The sequence below is a fragment of the Corvus hawaiiensis genome, chromosome 8 (assembly GCF_020740725.1).
Source record: "Corvus hawaiiensis isolate bCorHaw1 chromosome 8, bCorHaw1.pri.cur, whole genome shotgun sequence".
Classification (NCBI taxonomy): Eukaryota; Metazoa; Chordata; class Aves; order Passeriformes; family Corvidae; genus Corvus; species Corvus hawaiiensis.
Window position 1 is genome coordinate 21,166,531 of NC_063220.1, and position 19,002 is coordinate 21,185,532.

The 19,002-nt window shown below is 45.3% G+C and overlaps 2 protein-coding genes across 5 annotated transcripts in view; one reads left to right on the forward strand and one right to left on the reverse strand.

The window, feature by feature from the left end:
* ZSWIM8 (zinc finger SWIM-type containing 8) overlaps positions 1–10,656 on the forward strand; it is a 56,538-nt gene extending 45,882 nt beyond the window's left edge. Inside the window, exons 19-26 of one of the 2 annotated variants that reach the window (XM_048311743.1) lie at positions 137–426; positions 1,183–1,406; positions 2,158–2,640; positions 3,230–3,398; positions 5,652–5,825; positions 7,247–7,366; positions 8,319–8,497; positions 9,635–10,656. In XM_048311743.1, the coding sequence (XP_048167700.1) occupies positions 137–426; positions 1,183–1,406; positions 2,158–2,640; positions 3,230–3,398; positions 5,652–5,825; positions 7,247–7,366; positions 8,319–8,497; positions 9,635–9,838 (1,843 nt within the window). In that variant the 3' untranslated portion in view covers positions 9,839–10,656. The remainder of the gene's footprint in view (positions 1–136; positions 427–1,182; positions 1,407–2,157; positions 2,641–3,229; positions 3,399–5,651; positions 5,826–7,246; positions 7,367–8,318; positions 8,498–9,634) is intronic. The other variant, XM_048311744.1, reaches the window with a different exon arrangement.
* A 5,571-nt stretch (positions 10,657–16,227) lies between these two features.
* NDST2 (N-deacetylase and N-sulfotransferase 2) overlaps positions 16,228–19,002 on the reverse strand; it is a 136,459-nt gene continuing 133,684 nt past the window's right edge. For all 3 annotated transcript variants that reach the window (XM_048311752.1, XM_048311749.1, XM_048311751.1), the window contains 2 exons: positions 18,201–18,303; positions 16,228–18,043 (listed from right to left, as the gene is read on the reverse strand). In XM_048311752.1, coding sequence (XP_048167709.1) covers positions 17,918–18,043; positions 18,201–18,303 — 229 coding nt within the window. In that variant the 3' untranslated portion in view covers positions 16,228–17,917. The remainder of the gene's footprint in view (positions 18,044–18,200; positions 18,304–19,002) is intronic.

Consider the following 19,002-nt stretch of genomic DNA (forward strand, 5'->3'; position numbering starts at 1 on the left):
TTGGGGACTTGGCACGTGTGCATCAAGAAACAGTTTATGGGGAAAATTTGCTTTGTTTCCTCTGGACCCCAAAGACAGGAGCTCCAGCTGGCAAACTTGGGGTACTTGTTGTCTGAAAGATTCCTCTTTCTTCTAGGTATAAAGGGAGGCGGCTGGAGAGCCATGCTCCTCATGTCCCAAACCAGCCCTCAGAGGCAGCTGCTCACTTCTACTTTGAATTGGCCAAGACAGTCCTTATCAAAGCAGGTGGAAACAGCAGTACCTCTATCTTCACCCACCCTTCCTCCAGCGGTGGGCACCAGGGACCACACCGCAACCTTCACCTCTGCGCCTTTGAGATTGGGCTGTACGCACTAGGGCTGCACAACTTCGTGTCTCCCAACTGGCTCTCTCGAACTTACTCGTCCCATGTCTCTTGGATCACAGGTTACAGCAAAACTTTATTGGGATGCTGACTTCTGGGCAGGAAAGGGGGGTAGGGAAGCAAGCTTGTCCTTGAAAATGGTGATGCTGATGTGCTGTAGGAGCCGTGTAAGCAGCTCACACAGCTGCAGTAGTTGCTGATCAGCAGTGATTTACACAGTGGTGCTTATTTTGGCCTGGAAAGATCTTGTGACCTCTTTCTTCTTGTTGGTACTGCAGCATGCTTCAGTCTAAAAAGCCCACTTCTCATACAGAGACGGTCTTTACCTCTCCTTCAGAGGTATGCTGAAGAGACAGGCATTTGTCAAGTCTGAACATGCTCTTTTGGCTGTGTTCAGTTTTCACGTTCCTCCTCCTTCTGATTGCACCCATACCTACTACCTATCCATATGGCTTCTAGAGGCCTAAAAAAATACACTTTTGAAAATTCATGTTTTCCTGACATGATGAAATAGACTGATAGTCCAGACTGCTTTGTGGGTATTAAAATCAGCTATAGCAAGTACTTTTTGCTATTTCCAATGCATTTTAGCTTAACTTAGGTAATGGTGTCCTCACTCACCACTTGCTCATTGAGGACTCTTGTTTGTCCTGTGTTTTGGGAGGAAGCACCTAAATTTCATGCGACCCCTAAGGGAAGCAACTGGGCTCTGTCACTGCTCGAAGGAAGTGAAGAGTGCACCTGCTGTTGAGAGAAAGCTGACTGTAACTGTGCTGGGCATACAGTGGTGCGAGAGTCTCTCTCACTCTTCCTCTTAGGGCAGGCCATGGAGATTGGTAGCGCAGCCTTGAACATCTTGGTGGAGTGTTGGGATGGACATCTAACTCCTCCAGAGGTGGCATCGTTGGCAGACAGAGCTTCACGGGCCAGAGACTCCAACATGGTGCGGGCAGCTGCTGAACTGGCACTCAGCTGCCTGCCTCATGCCCATGCCCTGAACCCAAATGAGATCCAGAGGGCTCTGGTGCAGTGTAAGGAACAGGTAAGCATCACATGGCAGTTGCTAGTGGAGGCTGATTTTGATGCCATGATGATTTTTTGCCTTTTCTTTTATACCCCTGTTGTACCTTTTTACAACTTCTGTATTCTTAGTGCTTTTTGCCTACATTCTTGGACTTGTTTGTTCAGCTGAGAGATGAAACATTTTAGAAGCTTCGTAGGTAGGGGTTAGGGTGCCCCAGACCCCAAGGTCCTCTCCAGAACCCATTCTGTAAACTAAGATAGAACCATCCAGGGGAAGGTTCCTGGGGGGGAGGGGGGCCCTCATTCAAGCCTTTCACTGGGGAATTTTGGATAGATATGCTAATTAGTAAGACCTGTAATGTTATACCAGATCTTTTGGGGGTGCATTGCAGTGTGCATTTCAGTGCATTCAACCTGGACGTAGTGCACCTAAGGATCCTTAAAATAAATACCAAGGTAAAACCCCTTTTTCCCTTCTAAGAGTGTTTGACTCTTGATTTTAAGACCAGGAAAAGGCATCAATTTCTAGCATCAAGGATGTGCTGCTGTTACCTGTGGGGTTGGCTCCTTTGCTACTGCACAGCCTTAATCCTGGTTCTCTGGATTTCTTATGTTTCATGAATAACACTGGTTATTCTGCTGCATAGCATCTGGCTGGTCCCCATAGTGTTAGTTGTTTTAGAGTGCCTTATACTTTTCCTCTCTTGTAGTTTTTCCTTCTTGTGTTTCTTGTTTTACATTCTTGACTTCTTTTGTTTCACTGCTCCCAGGACAACCTGATGCTGGAAAAGGCCTGCATGGCCGTAGAAGAGGCAGCCAAAGGAGGTGGTGTGTACCCAGAAGTCCTCTTTGAAGTAGCTCATCAGTGGTACTGGCTTTATGAACAGACTGTTGGTGGGACCCCAGCCCAGAGAGAAGGTGCCACTGGCTGCAGCGCCGGTGGCGCACGGGCTGCGTCTGAAGCAGCGCGTGGCTTGGCAGACAGCCGGGTGACCTCAGAGCCGACCACGGTGACAGTGGCAGCTGCAGTAACTGCTGCAGCAACCGTCATGCCAGTGATCTCTGTGGGGTCAACCATGTACCAGCAGCACACAGTGGCAGGGCCAGCAATGGCACATACACACACACAGGGTCTCCACCCTTACACCACCCTTCAGACTCACATCCCCTGTAATCCCCAGTATATTGGACACACTATCCAGCACATGCCACGCCCAGCTGTCTTCCCGGTCCCTGGCTCGGCGTATCCACAGGTGAGTTTTGGCTGTGCACTGTGACCTTGTGTGTCTGCTTCTGGGGGAGTATGTTGGATTGGGGAGAGCATGGGCCTCAGACCTGTCATGACTTGAGATCCAGCTTCTGCTCTCACTTGCCAATTGATGACACTTACTTTGGCCCTCCAGCTCAGCATTTGCACAATAAGGAGCCTTCTATGGCTGCATTTAAAGTCTCAAGAGAATATAAAATATAATACATCAGTAGTTTTTAATTTCTCTTGCTCTGAAGTTTCTCAGAAGGCACTGAACAGAAAGCTTGTTGTCTTGAGAGCTTGCAGGCTAAATAGAGACTATGGTGGGAAAACCAAATAAAGGTTATTTTAACCTTTGCCTATTTGTGATGGTCTTGGAGTGGTTTTCTGCAAACTGACTAGATTTTTAAAAGGAGGAAGAACAAGCAGATGTAATGCTCTTGCGGTGCAAGGTTGTTCCTTTGCTTTGTTTTCCTGTCAGACCAGGCCTTTGAACCTCTGGGGCTTGTGTGGGGACACGATGTTGTGAAGTACTTCTAAATGGTCAGGCAAAATAGACATTACTTGACATTGTAATGTACCTTCTGTTTTAGGGTGTCCATCCAGCATTCATAGGGGCGCAGTACCCTTACTCAGTAACCACACCGTCACTGGCAGCTACAGCAGTGTCCTTCCCTGGCGTGCCCGTCCCCTCCATGACGCAGATTGCGGTGCATCCCTATCCCAGTGAGACGGGACTGTCGCTGTCTTCCAATGTAGCACGTAAGTTACAGCTCTGGGCTGTGTAGCAGAGGTTTCTTTACTGTGTCTCTTAGCTGTTCCCCAGTGAGGGCCTGTTCCTTATTGATTACAGGTGGAATGAGGGTTCTTGCACTGAAAAGTTCTGGCTAAATGCACGCCGTTCTAAAGGTGTGCATGCTCAGGGGTACTGGGATTTCCAAGGGGCCTGATACAGCTAGCAGAGATAAATTTCTGTTTAGCTAAATTTCCAGTCTGTGATTATTTAGGCCTCAAGACTAAAACATGTTTGGAGCCCTCCTGGCCCATCTGACTTCTAACCTGTAAAAACTTTATTCCCGCTCTCCTTGGGGCAAGGTGAGCATAGACGATCTTGAGCAGAATCATGTGATTCCTTTTGGTCAGATGAACAGAGTGCAGGAAGCAGGCAGACTTCTGCTACAGAAGCATTACTAAATGTCTTTCCCTGCCTGAAAGGATTGGAGGCAGCCAGTGCCCAAACTGTGGAACATGCACAGAGACGATGGATGTCTTATCAGAGTCATGTCAATGGCATTTGGAATGGTTGCTCATGTGTTGTGCTGGGGCTCGAGTGATGGTGAAAACCCATCAAGTAGTGTCTGGCACTGGGACAACAGATGTTGACTGAATTGGGGGACATGCTGTCATTGCCATGGAGTTTTGCACCAGTGGGTCATGCTTGACCCCAATCTCTGTTACATCCTCATTGGAGAGGCTGTAATACTTGCCTGTTTTTACAGTGTTTTGCAACTCAGCAGGTGCTGGAAGACTGATATGTGCAAAAATACTTGAGAGTTGTGTTGGCTTCCGTCATATTCAGAGTATCAGGAGAATGTTTTCAGTTATTTTTTATCCTGTATTTTGATGCTAAAAAGCCACCACAAAAGCAAATAGAACAGTCCTGAAGGCTTTAGGATCTGACAGCTGCCAGCCCTAGTTGTAGTCTGATGCTGTGACTTTTCATTGTGAGAAACCATTTCTGTACTCCTCCAAAGAGTTATGAGTCTTTCAGAAGTGTGAATTCATCCTAGAACACTCAAAATACTGAAAAGAGAAAACAACCCCACCCTTTCCAGTTGCCATTGTTTATGGCTTCCATAAACTTGTTTTCAGTTCTTGCAGTACTGTTTCACTGTTCCTGAAGTACGTAATTATGTGGTGATGCCTGAGTTCTGGCAGTAATTTAGCTTCTTATGGGTCATTCTCCTTGGCCAGACTTGAAACGTAGTATGAATTTTGCCCCACTTTGTGGGTTGTTTGGCACTCTGTCTCCTTGGCTGAGGAGGTCAGGCAGATCTTTCCTTGGAGACACATTGTTCTCAGGTATTCAACTATTCAGTAGCAAACATGGAAGGAAAAAGAAAAGGAACTTAGAGCATTGCTCAAGCCGGTGTAGTAGCACCACAGAGAAGCCATGAAACAAGGGTAACAATGTGCACACACCTAATGGCATTTCTGCTCTGAAGTTCTCAAGCAAACCTTGGTTTTTACTCTTTGTACTTTTCTTGAGAGGGACAGATAAATTTGGGTCTGTTGTCAGAGTGCAGCTTAGTGACTCTGTTAACTGCTGTTGGTACAAGTTTAGGTGGTACAGTGCAATGGATTTGCACTTGAAACCTGTCATTTCCCTTGATTTTGCTCATACTAGTTAAGTGTCTGAAGGTGACAACTTCTCAAGTCTCCTTGCTGTTTTTACATGCTGCCAGTGTGTGCAGTGACTGTTCTTTCCAAGGATGGATTGGAGGTCAGCCTCCAGTAACAGTCTTCCTGAACAGAGTGACAGCTGTTGTACAGCTGAAGTGGAAGAACCTTGCATTGTTGGACTTGATCTTTGAGTGACTTAATACTGTTCCTGCTCAGTAATTTTCCTAGCAGTTTCTCATCAGGTGTAGACATACACATGACTGTTTCCTTGGACAAGAAATCAGAACCAAACATTTTATTTAATAATAGGAAAGGCCTTTGAATCAACACATACATGTAAACCATGGATTTTGTGCATGTTCACAAGATACTGCAGAAGAGATGGACACATGTAACTGACCCCGTCAGGCCCAGCTTGCAAACAAAATAGAGCTATTCCTGGCCCATTGTATTTCAGTTCTAAGCCTGTGGGTTTTGTTTGCTGTATTGTTCTGTTTAGGGGAATATAACCCTACATTGGCAGGGGGCAGTCAGGTGAAGGAGATGATGTCCCAAGTAAACCTTCTTTTAGACTGGTGCTGGGTCCTAATGCTGCTGTTTTGCTCTCTTCAGTAGGCAGTGTCCATGCAGGATCAACGTTCCCAGCGATTCAGGGTGCTTCCTTGACAACTCTGTCCTCACAGCCCAACTCCCTTGTTACAGGGGGTTTTCCTGCCGAGGATGAGCAGCACAGTCAGCCTGTGAGCCCCCAGGGTCTGCACTACCTCCACTCTGCATACCGAGTTGGTAAGGATGGCCAAGTGGGTTTCTGTAGCCCCCTTGAGAGGGATTCAGGGCAAGGCTGCAGGTTTTCACTATCTTTGGCAGTTTTGTACTGCACCTCTTGGGGGTGAATGCTCCTGAGGGACATGGGAAAAGCAAGTTGATGATCATATGTGGAGTCTAAAAATGAAGGCAAAGCATTGCAAGATTGAACAATTGCTTTTCAGGACCGTCAGAGCAGAAAAGAAAGCTAAGTGGGTTAGAGCTGGGAAGAGTCTTGCCTTTCAGCAGATGCACATAAAGGAGTCTGCATAGGGCTCCAAGGATGCGACTGTGCAAATTGTGACTAACTGATAAAATGGTATTTGGCTCCTGCTGCTCATGGATGGGGCAGGCACACCTCTAGTTTAATACCAGCTTAGTCTTCAGAGGCACAAAGGGAAGTGCCCTGTGCCTCTCCAGTTAATTTGTTGAAGACAGATGCAGAGGGAACTTCTATTTAGTGAAGAGTGGGTGTGTAATTAGCATTCCTTTCCCAGTCATACTGGTTATGAGGAAATAAGAGTCTCTGCCTCAATTGCCATTGGCACAAGGGTGTCAGTCATAGGGTTTGTGATTAAGCTTAGATTGCAGTAAGCTACTGTAGTAGTAAGTAGTAAGTTACTTGTACATACTTGTGGTCCAATCCAGTGGATACTTGGTGTAGGAGAAGGAAGCCTCTAAAATAAGTGAAGGAAGAGAAACAGCAAGAAAATGGAAGGAAAGCTTGACTTTTTTTGTTGAAAGCTGGAGTAGAAAGTACTTGTTAGCTAGAAAGGGGTGCAGATGTCATTTAAAATATCACAGTGGTACATGGCAAGCCATGAAGGGTGTTTAATAGCCTGAGTAAGAGAGAGGCACAGGCAGGGAAGATGGTCTGGAAGATCAAGAAATGGCACACGTTGGTATTCGAGTATTCTTTAAATAGGTGGATTTCTCTGAAGAACTGTAATGGCATAAGTGAAATGTTTGCAGATTGGCAATACTGCAGCTCAGTGTTGGCCTGTTGTCTTTGCAGCAGAGCAGAGTAGGTTGGTTTGGGGTAGCTTCTCTGTTGCAAAATTTAGATCAAAAAGCTTTGCTTTCAGGACACCTCTTGTAGTGCAGCCTTTGGGGCTCTCTGCTTGACGCTGCCTGGGTGCTTGAGTCTCTCTTTGCAGATCTGTGAGGGTGATGGCTGAGGAGGTTTCCCAGTCTGGAGCAGCAGATCCAGATGTTCTTGCAGATGGTTCCTGTGCTGGTAGGCTCCAAGACTGGCCTTTTGTTTCTTTCTGGACTCTTTGCAGCTGTGGAATTTTCTATTGGTGAAGGGCAGGCCAGTCAGGTTGTGTTGCAGTGAGTGAAATGCTAGGCTAAGCCTTACTGGGCAGGAGTGCTGCTTGACTGTGGCTGCCCCTTTCTCACAGGGATGCTGGCTCTGGAGATGCTTGGCCGAAGAGCTCACAACGACCATCCCAACAACTTCTCCCGCAGCCCGCCCTACACTGAGGATGTAAAATGGCTCCTTGGGTTAGCTGCAAAGTTAGGTAAGGCTCAGAGCAGTACTTAACAGAAATCCACTTGCTGGGATTTGGGCCATGGTGGGAAAAAGCTCTTGAAAGAGTGAAATTTCAAAGATTGGGCGAGCCTGCTATCGATCCCGTTCCTGAGAGTGTTTCAGAAGATCCCTACTGCTTTTTCATCCACTCATTTGTCCCATTTTTGGGTTCTGTAGGCATGCTGTTGAATTTTGAGGCACTGGAAGAAGCACATGAAATTGGACAGGGTTCAGAGCTTGTATCTCTTCCGTTCTATAATATCGATTCTTTCTTTTCTATTTCCACTGTATTGTAGGTATTCCTCTTTCTTATGTATATTTATACCTTCTGTGAAGACCTTTTATAGCAATAGGTGCTCAAACCACCTACATTTTGGGGAGCTGTTTGTTTTTACTTCCATTTTGCTCTTGGATCTTTTTTGTCAGATCATTTTTTAAATTCTTCCATAAGCAGTAAGAACTAAAAAAACCTTTACAAACAGCCTGTTTAGTGGCACAACTTCTGCTGCTCCTGCTGTTAGAGCTCCACTATAGGAAGTGATGTGGGGAAGCTTGACTTATGTCTACAGCCTCCTTAAAGCCTGAGTGCTGAGGTATCTAGGTGCCTCCTTGATGGGCAGTCAGGAAACAATAGAGAAGGTACACTGTTATCCTTGTCTCTCTAGTTACCATGCCACGTTAGTTTTCTTTCACATCCCCTTTAAAGAAAGGTGAATTTGGCAACACCAGTGACTGAGGTGGTACCTGGTTTCTCCTCAGACCTGATGGATATAGCAGAATGTTCTCTGTCCCCATGAGTTTGCTAGACTGTCTTGCCCAAGCCTTCTGCAGGATGCATTACATTGAGAAGAAGGTGCTCCAGATCCAGGTTCTTGCTGTGAAGTGTGATTTCTTGTGTGTCTGTTATCTTAACACTGTTGTTCTGGCTTCTTCCTGTGCAGGTGTAAACTACGTGCATCAGTTTTGCGTTGGTGCAGCCAAGGGGGTGCTGAGCCCTTTTGTGCTCCAGGAGATCATCATGGAAGCTCTACAGAGGCTCAACCCTGCCCATGTGCACAACCACCTGCGCACCCCAGCCTTCCACCAGCTGGTGCAGAGGTGCCAGCAGGCCTATATGCAGGTAAAGTGTGCCTTATCTTCCTGCCTGTCAGAGCTGCCAGGCCATTTGCATGCCTTGCAGGTGCTGCCTGTGTCTGCATGTACTGAGAGAAGGGGCCTTGGGCACTGGGAGCTGAAGTGGTCCATTTCCTGATGCATCCCCTCCCTCAGCAGGGACTGTAACAGGTATCACCTGCCTGTGTGGAGGCTGCATGCAAAGGAACTTACAGTACTGCTTCTGCCTTCTGCCTCCCGTGCTCTTCCAGAGGCTGGAGTGGTTTTGTGTCTTCCTCACTTCAAATGCTACCTGTACCTTTTAACTTCTGAACTTTTTCTTGGCTATATTTTCAAGCCCCCTGTCCACCCCTGTCCCTAGCCCATCTTTTTTTCTTGCCTTGTTAGTAGTAGCCTGTTTTCCTTGGTCGGCTACCATGTCCCAGGCTTTATTGAAACCAGGACAAGTATGTTTCAATGAGCCAGCTGGAATACCAAAGCTGCCTGTTCCTTAAAACAATGCAATCGGGACACTTCACATATACTGCTTCTCCTGAATAAATGACCTAAGGGGTGATTCTGTAGCCATATTGTCCAGATTGGATTAGCTCTCCTATCACCCCAGGTGGTATTTTTGAGACACAACAGCTTCTTCATTTGGCCTCAAAAGCTGAACCTGCCAGTTTGGGGCCTTATTTGAGAAGCTGATAGAAGTGACAGTGTTAAGCCTAGAGATATTTTGTAGCTACTTAGTGTAAACTTTACTTTGCCTATGCCCCTTAGCAAAGGAGATCTGCAGTGACCAGGCTGGGTGTAACCTGCAGAATGAAAGGTGGTGAGGGTTGGATTCTGGTGGGGTAGGCTGTTACCCGGCCCTCTAGTGCTGGACTACAGCCCAATGCAGTGCTCATGACAGAAAGGGTACTTGCTATGTGCTGCCATTTTGGTGCTCTGAGGGAGCACTGCCCTTGGCTGTGCTGGGGTGTAGGATACAGCACTCCTGCTTTTGAGATACTCTTCTCTGTCCGAGCCACGAGTCTTGGGACTGCTGGTGGGTAACAGCATCATATGACCTATTGCCCTGGGAGCTCAGTCCTCTTCTGAGTTTCACCAGCAGGAGGGTGGTGAGCAAATGCCTTAAGGCTCTTTCCCTGTTTCCATCCAGTACATCCATCATCGGCTGATCCATCTCACTCCAGCTGACTACGATGACTTTGTGAATGCCATCCGCAGCGCCAGAAGCGCCTTCTGCCTGACTCCCATGGGCATGATGCAGTTTAATGATATTCTCCAGAACCTAAAGCGCAGCAAGCAGACAAAGGAGCTGTGGCAAAGGGTCTCTCTGGAAATGACCACCTTCTCACCATGACATCGGGTGGAGCGCCACGGACACACAACCCTTTGCCCAACATAGTTGTAGTTCCATTTACACCATCCTTCCTTCTGGTGTTTTTTTTATTTTAGTTTTAACTTGTTGGAAACCACTGATCTGATGTATTTATACCATTACATTCCTCTCCAGCACTGTTGCGTGTTGGCGCTCTGCTTTGCTCGCTCTTCCTCCTCCTCCTCAGTGGGCTGCAGGCTTCAGAAGCATCAGGAAATGAGAAGGAAGTTGAGCTGGCTGCCCTGTGGTGTAGTCACCGCTTTTTTCCCTGAGCCCCGGGAGGCTGTCCTGCGAGCAGTTTGCAGTGTGATTGCGCACGTGTTAGAGGGGTTGGGGATTCTGTCTTAAATATTTATTTTTGGCATTTATAAATATGTAAACTTTTTTTTTTTTGTATGGGCTTCTCTCACTCCACACACCATCTCCTGTTGGGAGTGGCTGGAACTGCTGTGCACAGTGAGTGCTCCCTCCATCCCTTTCAGCAACTCCTGGTGAGAGAAGCTGAGACTGGAATACCAGGGCCAGGGCCACGGCTGCAGCTTTCAGCAGCAGCTGAGGGCAGAGGCTGGAGCTTGGGCAGTCAGTCCTTGACTGCACTGAGCTACCTGGAGACTGCCAGAAGTGCTTGGGCTCTTTCTCAGGAGTGTCCCTCACTGAGCACTGCTGGTTCATAGAATGTTTTGATCCTGGTTGTTACAAGTTGTACAATCCTGTTTCTTTTGGCTGGGATATTACTCTCCTGTAATCAGTTTCTTATCCCTTGTCTCTTCTCGTTTCCTGATTAAACACTCGTTTTCTTAGACTGACTCTTTCTTCTCTCTGCTATGATGTTGGCAGTCTGAAGGAGCTGGCCAGCTGTGTGTCAGTGGGAGCTCCTGTGAGCCCTGGTAGGTGGCTGTTGTGCTTTGGGGAGCAGCAATCCAGCACAAGCTGGGGCCTGAAGGTTTCTTGCCTGGTACTGCTCTGAGAATGACATGCCTCTGCAGAGGCTGAGGTACGTGTTTGATGGGAGTTGGGAGAGTTGGTGGTAAGCCTGGGATGTTCTGCCTACCGTTCTGTCAGTCACTGGGTTCCTTTTCTAGTCTTGATACTGTGGGATAATGCAGAGCCTTGTATTTTCCAAGTATTGTGCAGAACAGCAGCTTCTCCCATGTACTTAGAGAGGTATTTGGTGGACTATGAAAGATATCCAGTAGGGACAGCATTGCAGAAAATTAGGTTTAGATAGCTTAAGTGTATAAGCACATAAATTTCAGGGCTTTTAAAAGGGGAAGTTAGATGACTCATGGACGTTAAGAATCCAGTTTCTCAGTAGTAATGAATGTGCTTCTTACTTGGGTTTAGCCAATGCGTTTTAGTTTCTGCAAGTTAGAAATATGTGCCTGTTTGGTATTTTCAGTGATACTCTTAAAAAATAAAGTAACTGATAGGCACAGGGCAAAACAGATGGACAGGCTCTTTTGGTTCGACTCTGTGTACCGTACAGGCCAGAGAGTATGACTGAGGTTCCTCTACTTCTGATTGTGCAACAGTAACTATTTAAAGATCTCCTTATAGCTCCTTGTATTCCTCCATAAGGTGTCTAGTTACATGTTAACTAGAAATGCAGATGGTCGTAATAATGGGTTAAATTCTGTGGTTTTTAAAGTCAAGTCTGTGTTGATTATGAGCTGCCTGTTATTGGGCAAGTCTTCTGGATTTGCCTGGAGAACACAGCCTGATGATGTGTGGAAAGTTTGGGTTCCTGGAACACTTTCTGTGCTCTGCTTCTTGCATGTTCAGAACTGTGAAAGGAGCTTAGAGAAAAATGAGTTGTCTAATAAAGTCTAATCTTTTCCTTTCTAATGCTATAGGAGAAAATCTGTGGAAGAGAAGGGAGCATGTTTTAGAAGGAAAAAAGCAGAAGGGAAATGGGTAAAAGAGCTGAATGTTAAGTATCAGGAGCAGAAGTGGCTTATAGCATTAAGGATTTGGATTGAATAGGGAAATGTCAGAGCCTCATCTGTTATATTGATTAGAAAAATACACTTAGACCCTGAGCAGACAGGTTTTCAGACCACTGTGTCTGTTAATTTCTTGTTCCTGAACCATGTTCCGTGAAATGTATCTGAGCAAGGACAGAAGAAAAGTGAGGAAGGAGGTGATGATGGGTTTTTTGCCACGTGTCTGTGGGGTTATTGAGGTATTTTTCTTTTATAGGAGATGGGATGAGCCCTGATGGCCCCAGAAGCATTAATCTCTTGTTAAAACAGAACAATTATTACCCACTGCAGTCTTGTTAGTTTGGCCACTATTCCAGGAGTGGGAAAAAAGTATAGGCTTTAGAAATTCTGAAAAGACATCTCAGCAGAAAACCTGTAACAGAGGTTGGCAGGCAACTCAAATTTCCTTTGACTTTCAGTTAACCCATGTGTTTTTCACTTGGAGTAAATGTTCTCCAGGACCTTCCCAGCAACACATGAAGTGTCTCCCTTTCTGGACGTGTTCACCTATTACCATCTTTCTTGCCTGTGAAAATTTTCTTTTGGAGGCACTTTCCAGGAATCCGAGTTAACATAACAGTATTTGCCTTTGGACTTCAGTGTCTTTACAGCCCATGAACAAGGTGAGTTGGAGCTGTCCTGTAATGAAATGACATGCCTGGCACCAGGTATGGCTGGAATTAGCTGAAAAGCCTGCTTCTGTCTAGTTTTGTTTACAGTCCTTACTATTTATTTGGGATTTGTATTTTGGAGAGCCCATTCAGAATTAGCCTTTTGGAGAGTTGTTGAAACTAAAGTTTTTAAATTTTTTGCTTGGGTTTGGTTTTTATCAAGCCTGGAACTGGTATTTTGGAGAATACAGCTTTTATTTTCCCACCTTATTTAGCACCAGCTTGGCTATTGCTACACAGTGCTGGAGTGCTCTCAACAGCCTTGCAAACCCCAGTCAGTGGAAATGGAGTAAAGCACTGAAGTACCCATGAAATTCTTCACCACCTCTTGGTCAAAGTTGTCAGCTGTAACAACATGGCATAAATTTAAATTAGTTTTCTATAAGAGGTGGGAAAATTGTAGTTTTCTTACCTAGATGTTAAGAGATGGGCAGGATATAAAAATGAATTTTCAGGATGTAACTGGGAAGAGAATGTGCCAAAAGCGATGAGAGTTCTCACAGTCTGTTACCACTGACTTTTTTTTTTTTTTTAAACTAAGGTGCAAAAAATAAAAGGGCAAGTTCTTAGCATTTGCTCACCATGAGTGTTCTATGACTTGCTTTTAAATCCTACTTTGCTTTTAAGCCCTTTTAAGCCATAGACCAAATGGCTCTCAGCTACAGTTTGTTTAAAATATTTTGTTTTTCTGTGCCTGAATTTAAGTGCAATTGACATGATTATGGTGAAGGCAGGGTCTTTTGGGTGGTTGTTTTTTTTAAACTGCCTCCCTCTCACTATCCCATTACCCCCAGAATAATTCAAATGTGGCTTTTGAACTCATTTCTACTTCTGTTTCTGTTTTAAGGGTATGCACTTGGGGCAGGGTGGTGGCAGCAGCTCTCCCAAAGCAGCATTACTCTGTGGAAGCTAGAAGTGCAGCTTAGGGCTGTTCCAGGCAAGGGTTTTTATTTGAGCTGAGGACTAGTGAGTGCTTTTCCTGAGGGCACCATGCAGATGAACCATGTGTGCTGTCAGGAGCTGCCATTACTGAATAATGTTTCTGCTTCTTGTAAAGACTGACTGTGCTCTGTAAACAAGTGACTTTTTATCTTGTGGGCATTGTCTACCCGCAGTTACAGTATTCATAACTACTTACTGCTGTCCAGGCTCCACTGCACCATTCCTTTGTTGCCATGAAGGGGATGTGAGTTACGAGGGGAAAGTGGTGGAAATGCACTAGATCTAGTACATATCTGGTATATTTTTACATAGCCTGCATTATAAACAGGGCCTGGGTCCCTGACATTTCCTTCCATGTCATACTTATATTGCCTCATTTAAGTCAGCCAGGAGCTTTTTCTCTGTCCTGAAAAGCACCTTTTCCAACAACCTGAGGGGTTATGACCCAGCCTGATTTATGATCATGTTACCATACGTGACATAACCGTGAGCTGGACTCTGACTGCTGGGATGGCATCACCACTATGGACCTGCTTATTTACAAGCATTTTGGAAAGACTGGAGAGCTGAAGGTGACGAAGGTGAGAAACCAAGTCTTGGAAGAAAACCACTTTTTAAAGCTAAAAATAAATTTCTTTCTGCATAGAATAGTGGAGATTAGTGTCAGGAATACTTTTTGTGGCAGAACCAGCCTGCAAAGTGTTTTCAGAGGTGAGTATTACTTGGTTTGTTGTGGTTTTTAACCCCCACAAGCCTTTAAGAAAAAAACCCAAACAAACTGTAGGTAAAGCCCTGATAAATGGAGAGGAGGTACCAGTGCTCCATCTGTTTGCTGCTGTGTGGTGGGGGATGGGATTCCTGGCTTGAGGCAGCCTTGTATGTGTTGGCTGCTTGGTGTCGTGTGTGCAGTTGCACCATGTCAGCCAGGAGTCCCTCAGGATTCAGTGAGGAGGCTGAGCAGACTTGTTTGAATCATTTTGCATGTTCAGACCTGTTTATCATTGCTTTTCTGGCCATGTTACTACTGATACAGAAAAATGATCAGCAGCAAATCAAGGGATTTTCTTTCCAACTGAGTATAAGGCCTGAAAAACAACAGGATGAGGTTGATCAAGTGGCTTGTTAGATTCCTGTGTGTCATTCTGACTTCCAGGAGGTGCAGGCTTCTGTCAGGAATATTTGTCTTTGCAGTGCTATCATCAGATGAAAATTGTAATTTTCAGTGATCAGATTTTTGTGTAGAATTGATAGATGCTACCACCTACAGAGGAATTCTCCAGTTCCCTTAGAAAGTCTTCACCCTATAGTTGAGACTTATACCAGTCATCCCTTAATATTGTACAGAATAGAAAGAGGCAGAGGCAGCAGACAACTTTAAACTATCTTCCTGACTGAATTCCAAAGTGGTGTGCAAGCACAAGTTCCAAAGAATTTCCTAGTGTTGTCTTGCCAATGCTCACCTTTCATGCACCTGGCTATTAGAATCACACGACCTTCTGGTCCCTAGGTCAAATGACTCCTTTTTGAATGGATCAGTTGCATCAGACTAAGGAAGTATTTTTTAATACTTTACCAAAAAAACCCTTTAGGTACTGTTTTGTGCTTATCATTTTCCTTGTCTTAGAAGAGAACTGCTTACCATGGACTTCTGCTACAAAGCAGTGAGGCCAAGGTGAGGTTTGTTTCCACTATGGACTCGTGAGAAGATGGAATGTTTCAGTGCCTAATGGGGTCAGTATCTAGTTAACCAGTGTCTCCCACTGAAAGAGAGGGGATTTGTTGGCTTTTTGGTATCACAAAACTTTTGATATTACACGAGCTTCTCTTAGAAGGCAGTGTTAGAGTCCACAGCTTTGAAGAGATGTCTGGAAAGGGGGTAGTGTCTGCATCTTTGTGCTGTCAGAGAGAGACAGTAGATTTGAAAACAGCTCTTCATCAGGTAAGGACATCCTGCATTTGGAGCTGTCCACAGCAGGTGCTTTGTTTGTCATTAGCATAAGCATTAAGAACTAGCATAGTACAGAAATCAAGCAACTAGGGGAAGGAAGGAATAAATAATGAGACTACACAGTTGCCCTTCGCTGCCCTGAGTGACAGGCTATTACCGGTAAAGTAACACTGATACTTAGTGTGCCCCTCCCACCATTTACTCCTCATACCATGTTTATTTTTAATGTTTAAATCTGTACATCTTAAAGATGTACCATAGTCCGAGGTAAAGCATGAAGACATTGTGTGACAACCTATAATGAATTAAGAGCAGGGAAATGTTTAAGGGAGCAGCACAATCATTAGTCCTGGGATCCTCCACCACCTGTGGCAGCATGTGAAAATAGCTGCCCTGCTGCTTCCAGGGTTATTTGTGAAGTGTCTGGTGGAGGGAGAGCTGTAGGACTGTTTCACAATGCTCTCACAACCATGACTGTTCAAACAGTGTTCTCCTTCCTAGTTTACTGTAAGAGCTGCTGCACCAGGCACACCTGGACAGGAGGGACAGAGCCAAGCTCTGCTGTGGCAGGCACAGCAGCTGGAAACCACTGCAGTGGCCAGGGATGGCCCCAAAGTCACCACTACTGCAAACCAGTAAGAATGAGTCTCAAAACTGCAGCCTGGCTGCAAGCCTTAGCACACTGCTTCTATGTTGCTTCAAACGTAAGTTAAACACCACTACTGCCCTCCCAAATACCAGCTCTAAGGTCTGCAGGAGGTTTTTCAGGTTTTTTTATCCTTGTACCAGCTTAGGATCCATGACACCACTCCAAATCATCACAAAGAATAAAAATAAGTAGTACATTTATTGAATCTCCACTTACTACTACTTCTAGCCTTTATTCAGACACATGTGCTCAGCTTTGAGAGCCAAGAATTTCTTCATTATCATTCAATGTGAATGATGCTATACATGAATCAAGTGCAGGAAGTTGGGCTTTTCTCTCTTAACAGGAATGAGAGAGGGGTTTCTAGTCTTTCCATCTGTTTTTTGGCTGCACAAAATAACCCTTTCCAAGGGCACATGAAATAAAATACTATATTGCATACTATATACATTTACATACAACGGTAAATGCACCATTCATTCAGAAATACACAATACCTAAGGCTCAACGGAAAAGCTCAGTTGAAGCAACTTCTCTCTGGCTAGGAGAGAAGTGGCTTCATGACAGTTGTGGAAGTTTCCATAACCTGTGTTCATGTGGATCCTGCCCCTCTGCAGCAATCTCCAAGGAGGACCACCTGTGCCTGGGAAGGAGGGGATGGCCCATGCAATTCCAGAAGCCCATGGCTCAAAGAAAAATATATACAACCATGATGGAGGATTGCCTCTGAGAATAATTATCCAGCAACTGCAGGAGGAGGCAAAGTACCTTAGTGTATTTACTTGACCACCTGCAGAAGCCCCTTTTGGGCATAGGAAACCACTTCTGGTGCAAAGCCTTCCCTTTATATCTGAAAATACTTACTTTTAACTGTTTTTTGCTCTTCTCCTTGGACTGTGTTCGACTGCAAGAAGATTAAAACAGTGCTAGCAACTGAACCTGTGTGGTAGGGGCACTGGAGCTGTTGGAAAGGGATTTTTTTTTTTAAGCTGATCAGACATGAGGAACTGAATTGTCTGCTTTCAGCTGTATTATCAGCCTTATTTTACAATACCTGAGCTTTGCCTCCCCCCACTGCTGTGCTGCACTCACACACCCCAAAAGTGCTCTACAGGGATATTACTGCTCCTTGGTTATCTTTTGAAATTTCTAAAGTCCCTGCAGAGAAATACTTGTCACATTGCTACATGTGGCAACCTTTTCTCTAAGATAAGAAAGCAATTCATTGACCAGAGAGTCACCACTGTATCACACCCAAAACAGTGCAGATAAGGAGAGACAACGTTACCTGTCTCCCTGTCCCCGCAGGTGCAGTCCCCACCATCCCCACGCAGCGGCACTGTAAGCAACAGGCACGGGCAGGAACAAGGCCGTATTGGACCTCGCTGTGCCAAACAGACTACGGATAAAAGCTGGGCTTCGCTGCACTAGATTCCCCTTTTATTAGGCTGCTGCTCTTTTCTCAGCAGTGGCCTCAATTGCTTCCCCTCTTCAGCCTTTACTTCTGGGCTCAGAGAAGTAACACATTAATTCCAGCTCATGCCTGTTTCATAAACTGAGAAAAGTAATTTAAAAATACACAAAGTGTTAACTCTGCTCTCTCCCCTGCTCAAAGTAGGGCAGGCATTCCAAATCCTTCCTGTAAGTAGAAGTCGAATTGTAGTAGCACACCATTAATACTCAAGACTGTGACTTGCACTCTATGCCCCAGGGCAGTGTCAGGGGCAGCAGCGCTTTCCGAGGGTGGGGCAAGGCTCCACATGCACATTCTCTGCTCCTGCTCATTTGTCCAGTTGTTTTGGCTTCAGAAGAGATGGCATCATAGCACACATTGGAGCACCACACATCCCAGTGGCAAGGGAGTCCCTCTCAGCTCCAGCTGGAGTTCTGCAGTTCCTCTCGGAGCCAGGTTGGAAGGGGCTGCCCAAGTCTGTTCATCAGCTTGGACAATTCAATGTTGTGTTCCCGGTAGAAGTCTCTTAGAAAGAGCCGTGACTGTGTGGAAAGAACAGACCACGTGAGCATGAAAGAAGATGTTACCCTCAACACATATTCCACAGGTCATCTAGGACAGATGGTAGGAAAATCCACGTGGGTTTGCTGGGATGTTTTTACATCTCTTGCTGCAAACAAATTTGAGACAGCTACTCACCAAGGAATCCATATCAGGGTATTTCCTTCCTTTACTCTTTCCTAGGCATTTAGTTTTTCCTCCATCTAGCAGCTGGCACCAAAATCCTTTTGCTTCATCAAATCTGAAAAGGATATTTGTCTTTAAAAGATACAGCCACATAGCCAATTAGCAGCAGCAGCAATTAAGTAACTCCATAGTTATTTCCTATTTCAGTGCTTTACCTATTTATTTTGTGGTATTGGTTCCTTGGGTTTTTTTAGCACTGGACTACTTTGACAAGAAATCCATTACAAACATGACTGTTTCAGCTTTATGCAAATTTCAGAGATAACATGGTGTTACACTATTCGTCTGTCCAGCTGGGGGGCAAGATAATAATCAGTTTTTTACTGTATGTAAATTATTTTAAATCTACTTGCTAGAGTTGAGTATTAGAGAATCCCCTGACTGTTTTATAAAAGAGTGAAGTGTTTCTTTTCTTGCTCAAACACAGGCATAAGGCAATGCTGGGAACCACGTCTGGATCTGGCCTGCTCTGTCCCCTTAACTGGCCAAAGGTGAGCTTGAGATCTGAGCAAGTCCCCCTACAAAATTTGAGGCAAGCTGACCAATCCCATCTATTTTCTGACCCTGGCTGAGGGGTACCAGCCAGTACCACTACTGTAGATACTCCAGTCACCATCAGCACATGTGCTGCAGCAAATAAAGCTTTCAAGTAACCTGACATTTCTCTAAACCTGTTCTCCCCTGGGGAGCCATGTGCCACCCCTTTGGAAACAGCTGTAGGAGGAAACTGAATTAGTTGTCCTCTCTTTATTGT